Source organism: Pleurodeles waltl, chromosome 6 (genome assembly GCF_031143425.1).
Source record: "Pleurodeles waltl isolate 20211129_DDA chromosome 6, aPleWal1.hap1.20221129, whole genome shotgun sequence".
Taxonomy (NCBI): domain Eukaryota; kingdom Metazoa; phylum Chordata; class Amphibia; order Caudata; family Salamandridae; genus Pleurodeles; species Pleurodeles waltl.
Window position 1 is genome coordinate 1,079,138,255 of NC_090445.1, and position 14,406 is coordinate 1,079,152,660.

General features: G+C 43.9%; 1 protein-coding gene across 1 annotated transcript in view; it reads right to left on the reverse strand.

Moving 5' to 3' along the window:
• Positions 1-7,381: 7,381 nt before the first annotated feature.
• The window catches only part of ALDH4A1 (aldehyde dehydrogenase 4 family member A1), a 211,062-nt gene continuing 204,037 nt past the window's right edge, over positions 7,382-14,406 (reverse strand). Inside the window, exon 15 of the mRNA XM_069240124.1 lies at positions 7,382-10,712. Within this exon, the coding sequence (XP_069096225.1) occupies positions 10,600-10,712 (113 nt within the window). The 3' untranslated portion in view covers positions 7,382-10,599. The remainder of the gene's footprint in view (positions 10,713-14,406) is intronic.

Below are 14,406 nucleotides of genomic sequence, written 5' to 3' on the forward strand. Positions count from 1 at the left end.
GCAAGTTGATTCTGGATCCCTGGAATAAACTGTGCTATTAGGCGAATGTGGTTGTGAATTGCCCATCGCCATATCTTTTGTGCCAGCAGGCTCAACTGCGTTGAGTGTGTCCCCCCTTGTTTGTTTAGATAATACATTGTTGTCATATTGTCTGTCTTGACAAGAATGTATTTGTGAGTTATAATTGGTTGGAAAGCCCTTAATGCTTGAAAAACTGCAAGCATTTCTAGGTGATTTATATGCAGTTTTGTTTGATGTACGTTCCATTGTCCTTGTATGCTGTGTTGATCGAGGTGTGCTCCCCACCCTGTCATGGAAGCATCTGTTGTTATTACGTATTGTGGCACTGGGTCTTGGAAAGGCCGCCCTTTGTTTAAATTTATACTGTTCCACCATAGAAGCGAGAGGTAAGTTTGGCGGTCTATCAACACCAGATCTAGAAGGTGACCCTGTGCTTGTGACAATTGTGATGCTAGGCACTGTTGCAAGGGCCTCATGTGCAGTCTTGCGTTCGGGACAATGGCTATGCATGAGGACATCATGCCTAGGAGTTGTAATATCATCTTTGCTTGTATTGTTTGTGTTGGATACATGCGTTGTATGATCTTGTTGAAATTTTGAATTCTTTGTGGACTTGGAGTGGCTACTCCTTTTGTTGTGTCTATTATGGCTCCCAGGTATTGTTGTACCTTGCACGGCAAAATGTTGGATTTTGCAAAGTTGACGGTGAAACCTAGTTTGTAGAGGGTTTGTATGATCTGATTTGTGTGGTGTAAGCACTTTGTTAGTGAATTGGTTTTGATTAGCCAGTCGTCTAGATACGGGAATACATGTATTTGCTGCCTTCTGATTTGTGCAGCCACTACTGCTAGACATTTGGTGAAGACTCTTGGTGCGGTTGTTAAACCAAAAGGCAATACCTTGAATTGGTAATGTATTCCTTTGAATACGAACCTTAGGTATTTTCTGTGCGATGGATGTATTGGTATATGGAAATACGCGTCTTTGAGGTCTAGGGTTGTCATGTAGTCCTGTAGTTTTAGCAATGGTAACACTTCTTGTAGCGTGACCATGTGAAAGTGGTCTGATTTGATGTAGGTGTTCAGTATTCTGAGGTCTAGGATTGGTCTCAGTGTTTTGTCCTTTTTCGGTATTAAGAAGTACAGTGAATAGACTCCTGTGTTTGTTTGTGTGTTTGGTACTAATTCAATTGCATTCTTTTGCAATAATGCTTGAACTTCTATTTCCAGAAGTTCGGAATGTTGTTTTGATAAATTCTGTGCTTTTGGTGGTATGTTTGGAGGGAATTTTAGGAATTCTATGCAATAACCATGTTGGATAATTGCTAAGACCCAAGTGTCTGTAGTTATTTCCTCCCAGGCTTTGTAATAATGACCTATTCTTCCCCCCACTGGTGTTGTGTGGAGGGGGTGAGTGACATCTGAGTCACTGCTTGGTTGTAGGGGTTTTGGGGCTTTGAAATTTTCCTCTATTCCTAGGGAATTGCCCTCCTCTGTATTGACCCCGAAAGCCTCCCCTGTACTGCCCCTGGTAGCTGGACGGTGTTGCCTGCGAGGTGCTGGCTTGTGTGGCCTGACCCCGAAACCCCCCTCTAAAGGGTGTCTTGCGGAAGGTGCTGTAGGTTCCTCTGCTCTGCGGGGAGTAGAGTGCGCCCATGGCTTTAGCAGTGTCAGTGTCTTTTTTTAGTTTTTCGATTGCCGTGTCCACTTCTGGTCCGAACAGTTGTTTTTCGTTGAATGGCATATTGAGCACTGCCTGCTGTATCTCTGGTTTGAACCCAGACGTTCTTAGCCATGCATGCCTTCTAATGGTCACAGATGTATTAATTGTTCTTGCAGCTGTGTCTGCTGCGTCCATAGAGGATCGTATCTGGTTATTTGATATGTTCTGTCCTTCCTCGACCACCTGCTTTGCCCTCTTTTGTAGTTCCTTGGGTAGATGCTCGATGAGGTGTTGCATCTCATCCCAATGGGCTCTGTCATAGCGCGCAAGTAGTGCTTGAGAGTTAGCGATGCGCCACTGGTTTGCAGCTTGTACTGCGACTCTTTTCCCAGCTGCATCGAACTTGCGGCTCTCTTTATCTGGGGGTGGTGCATCCCCAGATGTGTGGGAGTTGGCTCTTTTTCGAGCTGCTCCTACTACGACGGAATCAGGTGGCAGCTGTGTGGTGATGAAAACAGGGTCTGTAGGAGGTGCCTTATATTTCTTTTCCACCCTTGGCGTTATTGCCCTACTTTTGACCGGCTCCTTGAAGATTTCTTTTGCGTGCCGAAGCATACCTGGCAGCATAGGCAGGCTTTGGTAGGAGCTGTGGGTGGAGGAGAGGGTGTTGAATAAAAAGTCATCCTCGACTTGTTCTGAGTGGAGGTTTACGTTGTGGAATTGTGCCGCTCTAGCCACCACTTGAGAATATGCTGTGCTGTCTTCTGGTGGTGAGGGCTTTGTTGGATATGCCTCCGGACTGTTGTCCGACACTGGGGCGTCATATAAGTCCCAAGCGTCTTGATCCTGGTCACCTTGGCTCATGGTGGTGTGAGCCGGGGAATGTGACGGGGTTTGTGCTGGTGAGACGTTAATTACAGGTGGAGGAGAGGGTGGCGGAGTCACCTTTTTCACCATCTTGGTTTGTGGTGCCTGGTCTGTTTGAAACTCCAGTCTCCTTTTTCTCCTAACAGGGGGAAGGGTGCTTATTTTTCCTGTTCCCTGCTGTATGAAAATACGTTTTTGCGTATGGTCCACTTCGGTGGATTGCAGCTCTTCCTCAAACCTATGCTTTCGCATCTGAGAGGATAGTGATTGCTCCTCTGTATAAGAGCCTGGACCTGGGTCGGTTACGGGTTGTTTCGGCACCGAAACCCTGTCTGTATGTTTTTTCGGCTCCGAGGTGGCTTTTTTCTTTTTTGGAGTCGAAACCTCTCGGCGTCGATCTTCGTCGGTGCCGCTGTCTCGGCGTCGAGCCGTTTCTACACCGCTATCTCGGTGTCGCTGCTTTTCTCCAGCACTTTCTCGATCCCGAGAAGGCTGCGTGCCGGTGTCTCGACCGGAGTCGGACGATCTCGGCACTGTTTGGGCCTTTTTCGGTGCCGATGGTCGGTCACCGAATTTATGGGTGGAGCCATGGCCTGGTGGCAGTGGCGTCCCCTGGGCCTTGTCACTTTTCTTATGTGTTGTTTTCGACGTCTTACTCACGGTTCTTTGATCGTCGAATTTCTCGGAGTCCGATTCGTTGATCGAAAAGGTTTCTTCTTCCTCTTGTTCCTCGAACTCTCGGTGCGCTGTCGGCGTGGACGCCATCTGAAGTCTCCTGGCTCGACGGTCACGGAGTGTCTTTCGGGACCGGAACGCGCGACAGGCCTCGCAAGTCTCCTCAGTGTGCTCAGGTGACAGGCACAGGTTACAAACCAAATGTTGGTCTGTATACGGGAATTTGTTGTGGCATTTGGGACAAAAACGGAACGGGGTCCGTTCCATCGGCGTCGTTCTACACGCGGTCGGGCCGACCAGGCCCCGACGGGGGATCGAAAGCTACCCCGAAGGGCACCGGAGCGCGTCGACCTTCGATGCGGAGTTGAATCTAACTACGCCGATCCCGAACGCAACAATACCGCCGAAAATCTTCCGATATTTACTAACTTTCCGTTCCGAAACTCGGAGCGACAGGAACACGTCCGAACCCGATGGCGGAAAAAAAACTATCGAAGATGGAGTCGACGCCCATGCGCAATGGAGACAGAAGGAGGAGTCACTCGGTCCTGTGACTCGAAAGACTTCTTCGAAGAAAAACAACTTGTAACACTCCGACCCAACACCAGATGGCGAGCTATGCAGAACATGTGTATCTACAGCGACAGATGCCATCGAACAAAAAGGTTCTTCAAAAAACAAATGTCTTTCTGGCAAACCTCTTTGGACAATACAAAATCGGCCCCAATGCAGAGTAATTTGGTAATAGGCCTCCAATTTCAAAACACTGAGGAATAAACCTCCTAAAAATGTTGTATACTTTTACTGAGGTACGTGCTGACCATTGAATAACTGCTGATACTTTCTTATCTATCTTAAAACCTTTACATTATTAAAGACACACTTATCCAATTTAACACAAAAAGATGATCTTTAACACTTGCAAGACTGCCTTAAAATGTTATATGTGACTCAGAAAAGAAATGTAAACATCCAGACATACTACACGAAATACATCCAAATAACCTCTAAATACCTCACTGATTAAACACTGGAGGGCAGCTGGAGTGAAGGCCATAACCGGATAATGAAATATTACAATTTTTGCAGGAAAAGCAGTTTACCACCCATAGTCCTATCAAACTTTACTACGTTATACAATCCACTACGGCAAAGTCTGGTGACAATTTTTGTGTTTTAATCTGATCTAGCAAAACAGGCTTCAAGAGAATGGATTACAATCAACTGTGAATCTGTGAATTGCTCTATAGTCTCAACATGTTTTAACACGTCTTCCTTCAGAACACAACTGGAGGAAAAGTAGGTGGGCAATACAACTATTTGCCAAACTGTCATCTATACACTATCGAAAGTGTTCTAGTTCTGATTCTGTGAGGGGAAAGAGTGCATCAACTCAACTACAAGCATGAGTGCTCAGTGTTCTAAAACAATCTTTTAATCATAAAAGTATGTTAAGGATATTTGCTTTTTCCTTGTCAAATATATCAATGAAATGTTCATAAGAAAATATTAAAGTAGTCATACACTAATAACACATATCACTATTCCTGCTATCTTGGAAGGATCACTCTAGCATGATTAATGAAATACCAAATAATTATTCATGCAATATTCAGAGTTCAACTGTATATTGACTGCTGACCAACTAGTACTAGGGTTATGCAGTGTTAACCACAACACTCACAGATTCTCTTTAAATGAAAGTGCATTAACTAAGTCATAACAACTCTTTCATGATGCTTTCCAACAGAGACAAAGGAAATCATATGTGTAAGAGAGCCTACTGGACCTGCAATCATACTAGGACCATCAATCACCTTAACATCTCCATGAACTTTTTTCTTAATCAGTGTAATCTGCAATGATTATGCAAACTTAATACAAACTTTTCCAGACAACTGACAAAATCATTTTCATTGGCACAGTCAGATGGGCCGCTAAGAATTGCATGGTGTTCACTATACAATTAGGAACTCACTTAAATTCTTCACTATTCAAGAGAGCTCCACTCTTTGATGAACAATTCAGTTCTCCCTTGGTTTTCTTCTACAGGTGTCATTATGGATGCTTAATTCTTTGTCATTTTATGTTGTATTCAATTCTAAAAATGACCTGACCTACCAAACAGCATACATGAATTCTGTACATATCTCTATCTTTTCTCTCCACTGCCTAACTGCATAGGTTGTGGGTTTTCTGAGATTATACTCTCATCTAGCTTTGGGTTTATGACTAATAAAAAGAAACAGGTAGGATAGGATTTGCTCCCCTAAGGTTAGACTTGAGTGTGGAGTGCCACAAGGCTCCTTTTTGTCCCATTTGCTATTCAATCTCTAGAATTGTTCTTTAGTTCAGAATTAACAGAAGCATAAATTGAAGGTGTATAACTATGGAGATGACTTGCAGCTTCTATTTGATGTGGATGATTCTTTAGAATCTATTGAACTCTTTCAGAGCACCATGCTCCTCATTCGTGATTGGATGAATTGTCATCAGCTGAAGTTGAATTCAGATAAAACGGAGATTGTAATGACAAGAAACAAATTGTATAAATGGCATCCCTCCTTCTGGCCTGTGGAGATAGGTGTTTTTCCTACTCCAAAAAGTTCAGTTAAAAGCCTTGGGCTTATGGTTGACGAAGATCTCTCACTGAAGCTGCAGACCAGCACAGTCACCTCAACATGTTTTTAACCTCCTCTGTAGAGTGAAAAGAATTTAGATTTTTTTTCTATTGAGGCTTTTATTTAGATTATAATCGCCCTCATTATGTCACAAATCGAACATGCAAATTCCCTCTACTTAGGCTTGCCTAAGGGTCGGAGCCAGAGACTACAGCTTGTTCAAAATCAATTGGGTAGGCTGGTTTGGCATCAGCCTAGATGCTGTCATTTCAAACCCTTACTGGACAAATTACACTGAATTCCAGTCACCCAGAGGACTCTTCTCAAAACTGTATGCATTATTTTTTAATCATGTCGTGGCAAAGTCCCTTCCTTCATGAGCTCTAGAATTATGGACTATATTCCCAAGCGCAACCTGAGGTCTGGATGTCAAAATCTATCTGAAGATGTGGCTTTTCAAACAGGCATATGATTAACACTTGCGGCCCTCACACTGTTTGTGTTTTTAGCGCCATGAAACCTTGTTTGGTGTATGTGCTCTTTATAAGTTTACTGTAACATAACATCTAAAAAGGATGTGACCAAAAAAAGTGTAAGTAGGAATTGTTTCCAAAAAACATGGACTATGCAATTTAGGGTGTGGCTTGAGACATGCAAACTAAGCATGCGAAGTGTCCTTCATTTGGATGTCTTGCTATGAGGTTTCTGTTATTGCAACCTGTCATGTCACACAAGAACCAACATTTATACATAAAGCAAGCCAGACATGTTGGTATTGCCAATGTTGTTTGCTGTGGCAGTTAAGGAAATAACAACAATAATTTTGCTGTTAGTAATTAGAATTGACATGTTTCAATTCTGACAATATGAGACAGTGAATTAAATATTACTAAGGACTGTGGAAGTGCTGTTGGCCTTCGGAGTGATTCAGTGGCTCCTGTTCACCCTTCCGCACCTGTCGTCTCCAGCCTCTTACACCAGTTTTCTACTCACATCTTTCTGAAAAATTCCAGCTGCATACCTCTAACAATTACAATATGCACACAGATGCGAACATCACTCTATGCACTCTGAGATGGCAAGGATTGAATGTGCATGTAGTCTGTCCCCCTTTATGACCCACTAAGAGGCATTGTGAGAAACTTGCACTGCTTTCTGCCTCAACTTCAGAGCTCTCAATCATACACTGCCCTAAACACATACCTGCAACTTGAACTGAGACGCTTGAAGGTGACTCATTTCTTCGGGGTGCACTTAACAATATTCATACGTTGCATGAAACAAAAACTACTGAATCACACCAGGCAAAAAGCAAATGCTCTTAGATAATGCAAGATGAAATAAAACACAAAATGCAAATATGGATTAGATGATACCCAAGAGACTTCCAGTGATTAGACTTACCGCAAGCATTCTGCCATCACCTTTTGTGTTTGAAAGTGATACCATCCTTAATGCACAACCTGAAGGGGGATGGTAGTATGCTTTCCACTCCTACAAAGAAATAAATTATGCAGAACATCCAGACACACCACTGTTTGTGTAGATATTTATTTCCAGCAGATGTAACATTATTGACATTCATCAGAGCAGCAACGAGAAACATTTTAACTTGACCGTGACCAACAGCAACACAGTCATACAGATCCATGACCACTTGCAACATTTGCAATCAGTAATCCGTTCTTTGACCTAACAATAGAGTTGCTGGTTGTGGGCTGAAGTGCTTTTGGATTCTGTAACTCTAGGATGAAGTGCTTGAAAGCCGTACCAGTACCTGCTTCTATAAAATTTGGGCCCATTTTAAACCTAAGTGAGATCACTGCAACAGAGATGTGTAGACTTCAGTCTATGCTCATGCGTAGGAAGACTAAATACTGAGGAAGTATGGTGGGAGTACACAGTTTAACCGCTGGGCGGCATTGTACCTCTTCTGACCAATCATGGGTGGACTCCGAACTGGTCTGCCCCATCAATTAATCTGGCGAAATTCCTGATAAATTGTTTCGTCTCAAATGCCAGTGGGGGAGAAGCAGTCAGTTGGTCTGAGAAAGAACCATTATTGTATCAAGCTTAAGTCTGAAAGGCCCATACAGGTGAGACTACATCCCACTGGCCTTTTACGGGAATCAGCCTCTTGTGAAATCCTTACAAGTCTCTTGGGCCCTTTATTAACCAACAATGCTCCTTGAAGAAACATATTTTCAAACTCTTACAGTGTATTAAATGAGTAACAGTTATGGTGGATACATAGCATTAAGGTAAATGACAGGAAATACCTTTAAGGAGAATGACAAAACATCGTTGCACATTAAAGTGCAATGCATGTACGAATTTCTTTCTAGATGACATATAAGTGCTTTCTGGTCAAGAGAGTACTAGTGCGACAAGTTCACTAACGTAAAAGTGCGAGTTTTTCTAAGAAGAACATGCATTTTTGCACCCTTGATGCCAAGTCAAAGCTCCACTTCTTTTAAGAGTGACCGGCGCAGCTATGGTTTTCAAGATCTGCATCAGAAAAGGAACACAGTTTTAAGAGTTTTAAATCTAGAACTTAAACATTTGTTTTAAAAGCAATAAATAACGTGCTATCCTTTTAAAGTATAAGTGCTTATTGGTAACAGATGGATGTTTCAGACCTCTGTCATTCTGGATACACAGATTATATACAGCGTCTGACAGAATATCGAGTTGATATTCTACTCTGTATCTGCTAGTTGGCCACAGGGGGCGCTGCAGGCTAAAAAGAGAGTACAGGAATACAAGGAAGCAGGGTAAAACCGGCGTCCTTGGGATCGTTGCTCAGAATCGGCAAACAAAAATTAGTTCTACAATTAAAAGAGCAGCTTTTCACCGCAACACGGGCGATCTGCGTGTCACAAATGGAAAATTATGTGCAAGTGACAGAATAAGGCAAATAAAAATGAGGTAAGTAGAGTAGTACTACGGACGGTGAGGGGGGATGAAGTTTTCTCAAAACTGCTTAACAATCTTTAGAAATTGTGTCAACCGAACTGAGATCTCTGTAGTTCAGCATGTCAGGGCGAGAGAAGGGCTCTTTGAGCTGTTTCATGTTGGACTTTTGTTGTTGGCGAAAACGTGCCTATTTACAAAAATGACCCCTAATCCATGGCAAGAGGGTATTTCTGAAATGTGCCTGCAGGTCTGAGAAATGATATTCCATTAGAGGAGCGTTGTACTGCAAGAGATACACAAGGAGGCTTACAATCATGCATTTTTTATTTTTTAAGGGGATGCGGCCAAGGGCGATGACAGGGACAGAGGAGGAGAGCACAGCACTCCCCTCAGTGCACATGTATGTTTGGCCCGCCGTATTGAGCTGGTCAAACACACATGCGCACTGGGCTCTGTCTAACCCGGCACTGTGTTGCCGGGATGGAGAGAGCAGGAAGAGGCTCCCACTCTGCCTCAGAGCACCAAGCCAGGGCACTCTGGCTAATCCTAACGCTGCTCTCATATGCAAGAGCAGCGTTAGGATTGGTTGCAGGGCAGGCTGGAAGCCTGTGCCTGCAGCAAGTGGAGCGGGGGCCACAGGAACGACAAGACTGCGGAGGTAAGTTTCTTCTTTCTTAAAAAAAATTAATTCTTTGTTGTTGCGCCCCCACCCCGTCGCTTTTGCCCTACAGGAGCTGCCCCTGCTAACAATGTCTGTCAATGCAGCACTTTTTTCTGATTCTCACAGTCAGCACCCCTACTTTAAATTGAAGAAGACATCTCCTGTGATTAGAATCCTGACATTTTGAGAATACAGGTAATTCACAGTCATTCTAGGTAACGGTGTGTGAAAATGAGGCACTTCCCTTTTGCAAATTTCATGAAATTCTGGTGAAAGTCTGGTAAAATTCAGTTAGTTTCATATAATTTGCAGAACGCTTTTTTTGTTTTAACTGCTGCAAGAGAAAATGTCCACAAAGTAGGTTTTTTTCGAGGAAAAAAAAAAATCTTCAAACTGACTTTTTTCGAATACATTTCTTTTCTTCAAAGCAGGTGAAACGAACAGTTTTCACTTATTTTGCTGAAAAGAGCCTGCAATTGTTTTAAGGTTATTTTGCTGCAAAATGGCAGAATTGTGGAAAAGGTGTATTTAACACAACATTAAATTGCTAATTTTAAATTTCATCCAGTTGTTACACCAGTGGGATGATCATTTTAAATATCACATTTTCTCTGGTAACAAAAAGCATGGTAGTTCTGACGGCTCTACCACATGGTGGGCGCTAAAGGTCGTCTAGGCATTTATGGAGCAGTATGATTATTAAATACATGTTGGGCGTATCTCAGACCTCAGGGCAGAGCTCACAAACAGCATAATCTCAGCAGTATTTTTTGTCAGGCACTTCTGTAACAATACAACATGTCGCCTCCGTCTGACCCATAATGTAACATTCCCATCACTGGAATTGTAAGATCTGCTTTGTAGCTCATAGCAAATACCTTCTAAATGAAGCCATACCTGAAAATGGCAACTATAAGTAACAGATTCTCAGCAAAATGAAAAATTAAAACTCTGTGGAAGCGCATTCCATACCTCAGGGCCACCGTGAACATTTTTGTGGCCCATTTGTTAAAATGTTTTCTATTTAAAATAGTTATATTAATCTTCTGTATTAAAAATATTTTAAAATTTCCCGCTGTCCCTTGAATTCTACAGATTTGTAACAGGTAGTCTCAAAATCCAGAGAAATAGGTGGCTGCAATGAGCCTACTTCTTGCAGACCCCGTGTGCCACGGCTCACTCCATGTAGGGGTACTTCCAGCTGCCCAGGGGTACGTGTGTTTCTTTAATCACTTGGGGAGAGGTCCAGCGTAGGACATAATGTTGACCTCCCGGCTTATCATTCGTTCCTGGAGGAAGAACAACAGAAGCAATTGTTACTGGAAGGAAGTCACAAGTGAGTGAACAATTGAAAAACTCCAAGTTTCGAGCAACTGGGGCCAAGCTTGCAAAATCAAGGAAGTGTTGGCCTATGCACAAAATACTTCATGAGTAAAGCGATATAGCAACAATGCTGTTATCACTGAGTAAACTGTCTTCAATATCAATCGAACTTGGAAGGAACCGCATTTGACCTGGAACATGTAAATGCTTAGTACGAGTAAAAGTGCTGGTCTTCGAAGACCTCTTAAGAGTTGAGGAACATAGTGATCAAGAGGCATGCTCAGGGTCTACTTATACTGTCAGTGTGAAGGGCAGGATCAGCTCTGCTGTGAAACCCTATCCTGAGCATGGCAGTGGTAAGTGTCCTCAATACAGTGTCTCACTGACAATGGTCCCTACACTCTACGCTCTATCAGATACCAGGCTCTGCTGTCAACATACCCGACACAATTCTTGTATACATGAGGCTCAACAGACCCTTCTGTTTCTAAAAACAGATCTGCCTGTCTGTTTACATGCACAACAGGCACCCTATGCATACCCTTATCAACCACAGGAATGTAAAGGCTTCCTAAACTAAATTAATCTACTAAAACAAGTAAATCATACTTTGTATTTGTAAAATGATGTAGCGAGCTATCACATTCAGACAAATGTGCTGCCATGAAGGCTTGCTGGGAGGACACAAGCCAGCAAACAAACTCCTCTGCAACTCCAAGGCCCCTCTTCCCACACAATGTGGGACATCCAAACAGAACTTCAGGAGTCAGCCCTCTGGCTCTGCGAACAGACGGATCCGAAGGTGGCCACAAGTACTTTCTACATGACTGGATTAAAGCTGACGTCCGCCAAGCAAGCCATCATTCCACTGCAAACACTCCCTGTAGGCACTGACATATCACTCACTAAGAGTCGCCCGCGATTCCTCAATCAACAAACAATGCTTGGGCATCATGAACTCTCACTGGAATCACAATCATGCAGACAGGAAGAGGGCCAATGATCACATTTTCTAACAATGGAAACCAGGATTTTAACCATTTTAAACTTGATTGAGAGTCCTACAGCAGCGGACAATTAGCCACTTTTTTCAAGATAAGGCAAGAGGATTACAAGGAGACAGTAATGAACAAGCTACAAACCATTGGTAACGTTCCTTCTGGTGGATCCTTCAACTGAAGATTTCTCACCTAGTGGATATCCCCAGGCACCAGACTGGATCCAGAAACTCAAAAACAGTGCTCCTTCACACCAGCACGTGGCACCATGCAACTTCAGTGACTTTGTTCCATCCTCGAAGTGACGGACAGAGCAGCATTTAAGCTCTACCTGTGTACACTGAGGTTAGTGTTTTTCTGTAAGCTTGTCCATGCTATGCGACGCAGAGATCATCAGCCAATTGGAAAGACCAGTCTGCCTAAATTGGGCCCTTATTAGAAGGAAAAGGAGACCATTCTACTGAATAGGAAGATGGAAGGGTGGTGAGGAATCTGTGGTTAGTGCATTCACCACAAAGAGAGATACAGAAGGTAGCTTGTTCTTCTGCAGAATCCTCACCTTGTGAATAGATACCAAAGCAGTACCTTCATAAGGTGGTGAGTCTGTGGAATGGCTCAGATAAAAAAAGGACCCAACTAATAGATCTGACTGTCAAGGCAATAGAGCTTTGTGAACGTGGGCACCAATGCCCATATTAACAGTCTGCAAATACTGACAACATGCACTCTGCATGCTAACATAGTAGTAGCAGCCTTAGCTCGGGTGGCATGAGCCCTTAGATCTTCTGGAGATTGCTTCCTATCCTGAACAAAGCAAATCACAATACAGAGGGTTATCTATCTTGAAATGGTCTGTGTCTGCACTGCCTAGGCTTTCTTTGCTCCTGAGAATCCCACAAAGAGATGCTCATCCACCCGAAGGTAGGTCTCTGGTATGATCAATGTAGAAACTCAGAGCTCTTTATGATCCAATCTCTCCTCTTCCTTTCAAGGATGAGGCGAAGCGAAGAAATGTTAGAAGGGTGACAACCTTTGCAACATGAAAAGGAATCAAAACCTTTCACAGGAATGCAGCTCAAATTCACAATACCAGTTGTTTTGGAAAAGGGTAGTGTACAAAGTGTTAGCCCGAAAAGGCCTGAAATCCAATCATGTGACGAGCTGATATTTTTGGGACTAGAAAGACTGTTTTCCAGATCAAGAGGCATAATGGACAACTGTGCATTGGCTCACAAGGGGTGCAAATTAGAAACGTGAGAACCAAATTTAAATCCCACTGTGGCATCAGAAAGGGTTTAGGTCGAAAAGTATGATACAAACTGTAAGGAAATGCCTCCTTGGCATGGTTACCCCCTGACTTTTTGCCTTTGCTGATGCTATGTTTTGAATTGAAAGTGTGCTGAGGCCTGCTAACCAGGCCCCAGCACCAGTGTTCTTTCCCTAACCTGTACTTTTGTATCCACAATTGGCACACCCTGGCATCCAGATAAGTCCCTTGTAAATGGTACCCCAGGTACCAAGGGCCCTGATGCCAAGGAAGGTCTCTAAGGGCTGCAGCATGTCTTATGCCACCCTGGAGACCCCTCACTCAGCACAGACACACTGCTTGCCAGCTTGTGTGTGCTGGTGAGAACAAAACGAGTAAGTCGACATGGCACTCCCCTCAGGGTGCCATGCCAGCCTCTCACTGCCTATGCAGGTATAGATAAGTCACCCCTCTAGCAGGCCTTACAGCCCTAAGGCAGGGTGCACTATACCATAGGTGAGGGCACCAGTGCATGAGCACTGTGCCCCTTCAGTGTCTAAGCAATACCTTAGACATTGTAAGTGCAGGGTAGCCATAAGAGTATATGGTCTGGGAGTCTGTTTTACACGAACTCCACAGCACCATAATGGCTACACTGAAAACTGGGAAGTTTGGTATCAAACTTCTCAGCACAATAAATGCACACTGATGCCAGTGTACATTTTATTGTAAAATACACCCCAGAGGGCACCTTAGAGGTGCCCCCTGAAACCTTAACCGACTATCTGTGTAGGCTGACTGGTTCCAGCAGCCTGCCACAACCGAGACATGTTGCTGGCCCCATGGGGAGAGTGCCTATGTCACTCTGAGGCCAGTAACAAAGCCTGCACTGGGTGGAGATGCTAACACCTCCCCCAGGCAGGAGCTGTCACACCTGGCGGTGAGCCTCAAAGGCTCACCCCTTTGTGCCAACACCGCAGGACACTCCAGCTAGTGGAGTTGCCCGCCCCCTCCGGCCACGGCCCCCACTTTTGGCGGCAAGGCCAGAGAAAATAATGAGAATAACAAGGAGGAGTCACTGGCCAGTCAGGACAGCCCCTAAGGTGTCCTGAGCTGAAGTGATTCTAACTTTTAGAAATCCTCCATCTTGCAGATGGAGGATTCCCCAATAGGATTAGGGATGTGACCCCCTCCCCTTGGGAGGAGGCACAAGGAGGGTGTACCCACCCTCAGGGCTAGTAGCCATTGGCTACTAACCCCCCAGACCTAAACATGCCCTTAAATTTAGTATTTAAGGGCTTCCCTGAACCTAAGAATTTAGATTCCTGAAACTACAAGAAGAAGAAGACTGCTGAGCTGAAAAAACCCTGCAGAGGAAGAACAGAAGACACCAACTGCTTTGGCCCCAGACTTACC